The sequence below is a fragment of the Geospiza fortis genome, unplaced genomic scaffold (assembly GCF_000277835.1).
Source record: "Geospiza fortis unplaced genomic scaffold, GeoFor_1.0 scaffold1828, whole genome shotgun sequence".
NCBI lineage: Eukaryota > Metazoa > Chordata > Aves > Passeriformes > Thraupidae > Geospiza > Geospiza fortis.
Window position 1 is genome coordinate 46321 of NW_005054734.1, and position 3062 is coordinate 49382.

The window sequence follows — 3062 nt, forward strand, 5'->3', positions numbered from 1 at the left end:
TGGGGTTGGGGGGGGTTTGGGGTCAGGGGTGGTTTGGGGTCAGGGGTGGTTTGGGGTTTGGGGTTTGGGTTTGGGTTTGGGGTTTGGGTTTGGGGTGGGCTCCTGTCCCCACTGACCCCACTGTCCCCATAGGGTGCCCCTGGCGAGGACGGACGTCCCGGACCCCCCGGCCCCCAGGGGGCTCGGGGCCAACCTGGTGTTATGGGATTCCCTGGTCCCAAAGGTGCCAATGTGAGTACGGACCCCCTCTAAAAATACCCGGGAATTCTCCCTGGGGCTGGAACCCCAAATCCTCCATCCTTTTTTAGGGCGAGCCTGGAAAAGCTGGTGAAAAAGGACTTCCTGGAGCACCGGGGCTGAGGGTGAGGTTTTCTGTCACACAAACCCCAAAGATTCACCTTTTGGTGCCACTCCACCCTAAAAGCCCCCAAAGGGGGGAAACTGAGGCACGGGAAGGGGGGAAATAGGCATTATGGGATTTGGGGCTCAGTTTCCCATCTCCTCAGGGACTTCCTGGCAAGGACGGAGAGACCGGAGCCGCCGGACCCCCAGGACCTGCTGTGAGTGCAATGGGGCGAGCTCAGGACTGCGGCTAAAACCCCCAGATTTGGGCCAAAGCCCCCCTGGATCTGCTGGGGGATCCCAAAACCCACAAATCCCCAGCCCCCGTGGTGCTGGGGCTTTGTGGGATCCCCAAAATCTTGGGGTGGGGGAAGTCTGAAATCCCAAAGGTTTTTGGGGCCCTTGAGCAGTGTCCATCCCACAGGGCCCGGCAGGGGAGAGGGGAGAGCAAGGAGCCCCCGGCCCCTCCGGCTTCCAGGTGAGCTCATGGGTTTGGGGTTTGGGGTTTGGGGTTTGGGGTTTGCCACCCCAACCCCCAGGGTGCTGCTGTCGCTGTTCTCACATGGCTCCTCTCCCCTCCCAGGGACTGCCAGGGACACCGGGTCCCCCCGGCGAGAGTGGCAAGCCCGGAGACCAGGTGAGAGCCCCCCAGTGCCCCCCAGGTGGGATCGAGATCCCCCAGATTGCTCAGGTCTGACCCCAAACCCGTTTGTCCCCTTCGCACAGGGCGTTCCTGGAGAAGCTGGAGCCCCCGGGCTCGTGGGTCCCAGGGTAAGTGTCACCTGTCACCTGGGGGAGGGTCACGGGGAATTGGGAGGGTCCCAGGGCCTGGTTGTCCCCACACAGGGCCACCAGATCCACGCTGGTTCCGTCCCCATCCCAGTCCCTCCAGGGTAGTGCGGGACGGTGCCCTGCCCACCCCTGGTGCCACCCCCGCGGTGTCCCCTTTGTCCCCGCTGAGCTGTCCCTGTGTCCCCACTGAGCTGTCCCCTCTGTCCCCACTGAGCTGTCCCCGTGTCCCCGCTGAGCTGTCCCCGTGTCCCCACTGAGCTGTCCCCTCTGTCCCCACTGAGCTGTCCCTGTGTCCCCACTGAGCTGTCCCCTCTGTCCCCACTGAGCTGTCCCCTCTGTCCCCGCTGAGCTGTCCCCGTGTCCCCACTGAGCTGTCCCCTCTGTCCCCACTGAGCTGTCCCTGTGTCCCCACTGAGCTGTCCCCTCTGTCCCCACTGAGCTGTCCCCTCTGTCCCCGTGACGTGGGGGGCACGGGGTGCCACCAGTGCCACCAGGGCTCAGCTGGGCTCACGCTGGCCCTGTGCCACCCCGCAGGGAGACGTTGGAGAGAAAGGACCTGAGGGAGCCCCCGGAAAGGACGGAGCTCGCGTGAGTGGGACAGGGATGGGGTGGGAGGGGGCCAGCCAGGGACACTCATGGTGGCCAGCCAGGGATGTCCTTGGTGGCCTCCTCCTCATGGTGGTCGGTGAGGGATGTCCATGGTGGCTACCCAGGGCCTTGGTGACCTCACTGTCCCCTCTGTCCCCACAGGGTCTGACCGGTCCCATTGGCCCCCCTGGCCCCGCTGGCCCCAACGGTGAGAAGGTGAGACCGGGGTGGCCCTGCCAGTGCTCCCACAGGGACAGATCCCACCCGATCCCCGGGGCAGATCCCACCTGATCCCTGGGGAGGATCCCACACGATTCCCGGGCCAGATCTCCCCTGATTCCTGGGGCAGATCCCACCCAATCCCCAGGGACAGATCCCATCCCATCCCTGGGGCAGATCCCACCTGATCCCCGTTCCCTGGGGCAGATTCCACCCGATCCCCGATCCCCGGGGCAGATCCCACCTGATCCCTGGGGAGGATCCCACCTGATTCCCGGGCCACATCTCCCCCGATCCCCGGGGCAGATCCCACCTGATCCCTGGGGAGGATCCCACCTGATTCCCGGGCCACATCTCCCCCGATCCCCGGGGCAGATCCCACCTGATCCCTGGGGAGGATCCCACCTGATTCCCGGGCCACATCTCCCCCGATCCCCGGGGCAGATCCCACCCGATCCCTGGAACAGATTTCACCCAGTCCCCGGCGCAGCCCCGCGCTGCCCCACCCAGGGCAGACTCCATCCATCCCCCACAACTCCCCCTTCCTTTCCTTCCTTTCCAGGGCGAGTCTGGCCCCCCCGGCCCGTCCGGAGCCGCCGGAGCCCGTGGTGCCCCCGTAAGTGCCACCTGTCCCCCCCTGGTGCTGGCAGTGCCACACTGGCCCCATTCCCTTGATTTTCACCCCGTTTCCCCCGCAGGGAGAGCGCGGAGAGCCCGGAGCCCCCGGCCCTGCTGGATTCGCCGGACCCCCGGTGAGTTCTGTCCCCAGTCCACCCCAGTGTCCCCAGTCCATCCCAGTGTCCCCAGCAGCCGCTGACCACTGACCATGGCTCTTTCCCAGGGTGCTGATGGCCAGCCCGGAGCCAAGGGCGAGCAGGGCGAGCCTGGCCAGAAGGGTGACGCCGGAGCCCCCGGGCCTCAGGGTCCCTCCGGGGCTCCTGGACCGCAGGTGGGTCCAGCCAAGACCCCCAAAATTGGGGCTGAGCCCTTGTGGGCGTCCCTCATCCTGGGAATTCCAGGAATCTCCAGGTCCTGAGTGTCCTGATTTTTTTTCTGCCTCTTCCCAGGGTCCCACAGGTGTCACCGGTCCCAAAGGAGCCCGGGGCGCTCAGGGACCCCCG

The 3062-nt window shown here is 66.0% G+C and overlaps 1 protein-coding gene across 1 annotated transcript in view; it reads left to right on the top strand.

The window, feature by feature from the left end:
- LOC102031754 (collagen alpha-1(II) chain) overlaps window positions 1–3062 on the top strand; it is a gene marked incomplete at its 5' end in the record, with an annotated part of 17477 nt that overhangs the window by 8545 nt on the left and 5870 nt on the right. Inside the window, 12 exons of the mRNA XM_031065309.1 lie at window positions 133–231; window positions 309–362; window positions 507–560; window positions 767–820; window positions 926–979; window positions 1069–1113; window positions 1669–1722; window positions 1885–1938; window positions 2504–2557; window positions 2640–2693; window positions 2783–2890; window positions 3009–3055. Coding sequence (XP_030921169.1) covers window positions 133–231; window positions 309–362; window positions 507–560; window positions 767–820; window positions 926–979; window positions 1069–1113; window positions 1669–1722; window positions 1885–1938; window positions 2504–2557; window positions 2640–2693; window positions 2783–2890; window positions 3009–3055 — 731 coding nt within the window. The remainder of the gene's footprint in view (window positions 1–132; window positions 232–308; window positions 363–506; window positions 561–766; window positions 821–925; window positions 980–1068; window positions 1114–1668; window positions 1723–1884; window positions 1939–2503; window positions 2558–2639; window positions 2694–2782; window positions 2891–3008; window positions 3056–3062) is intronic.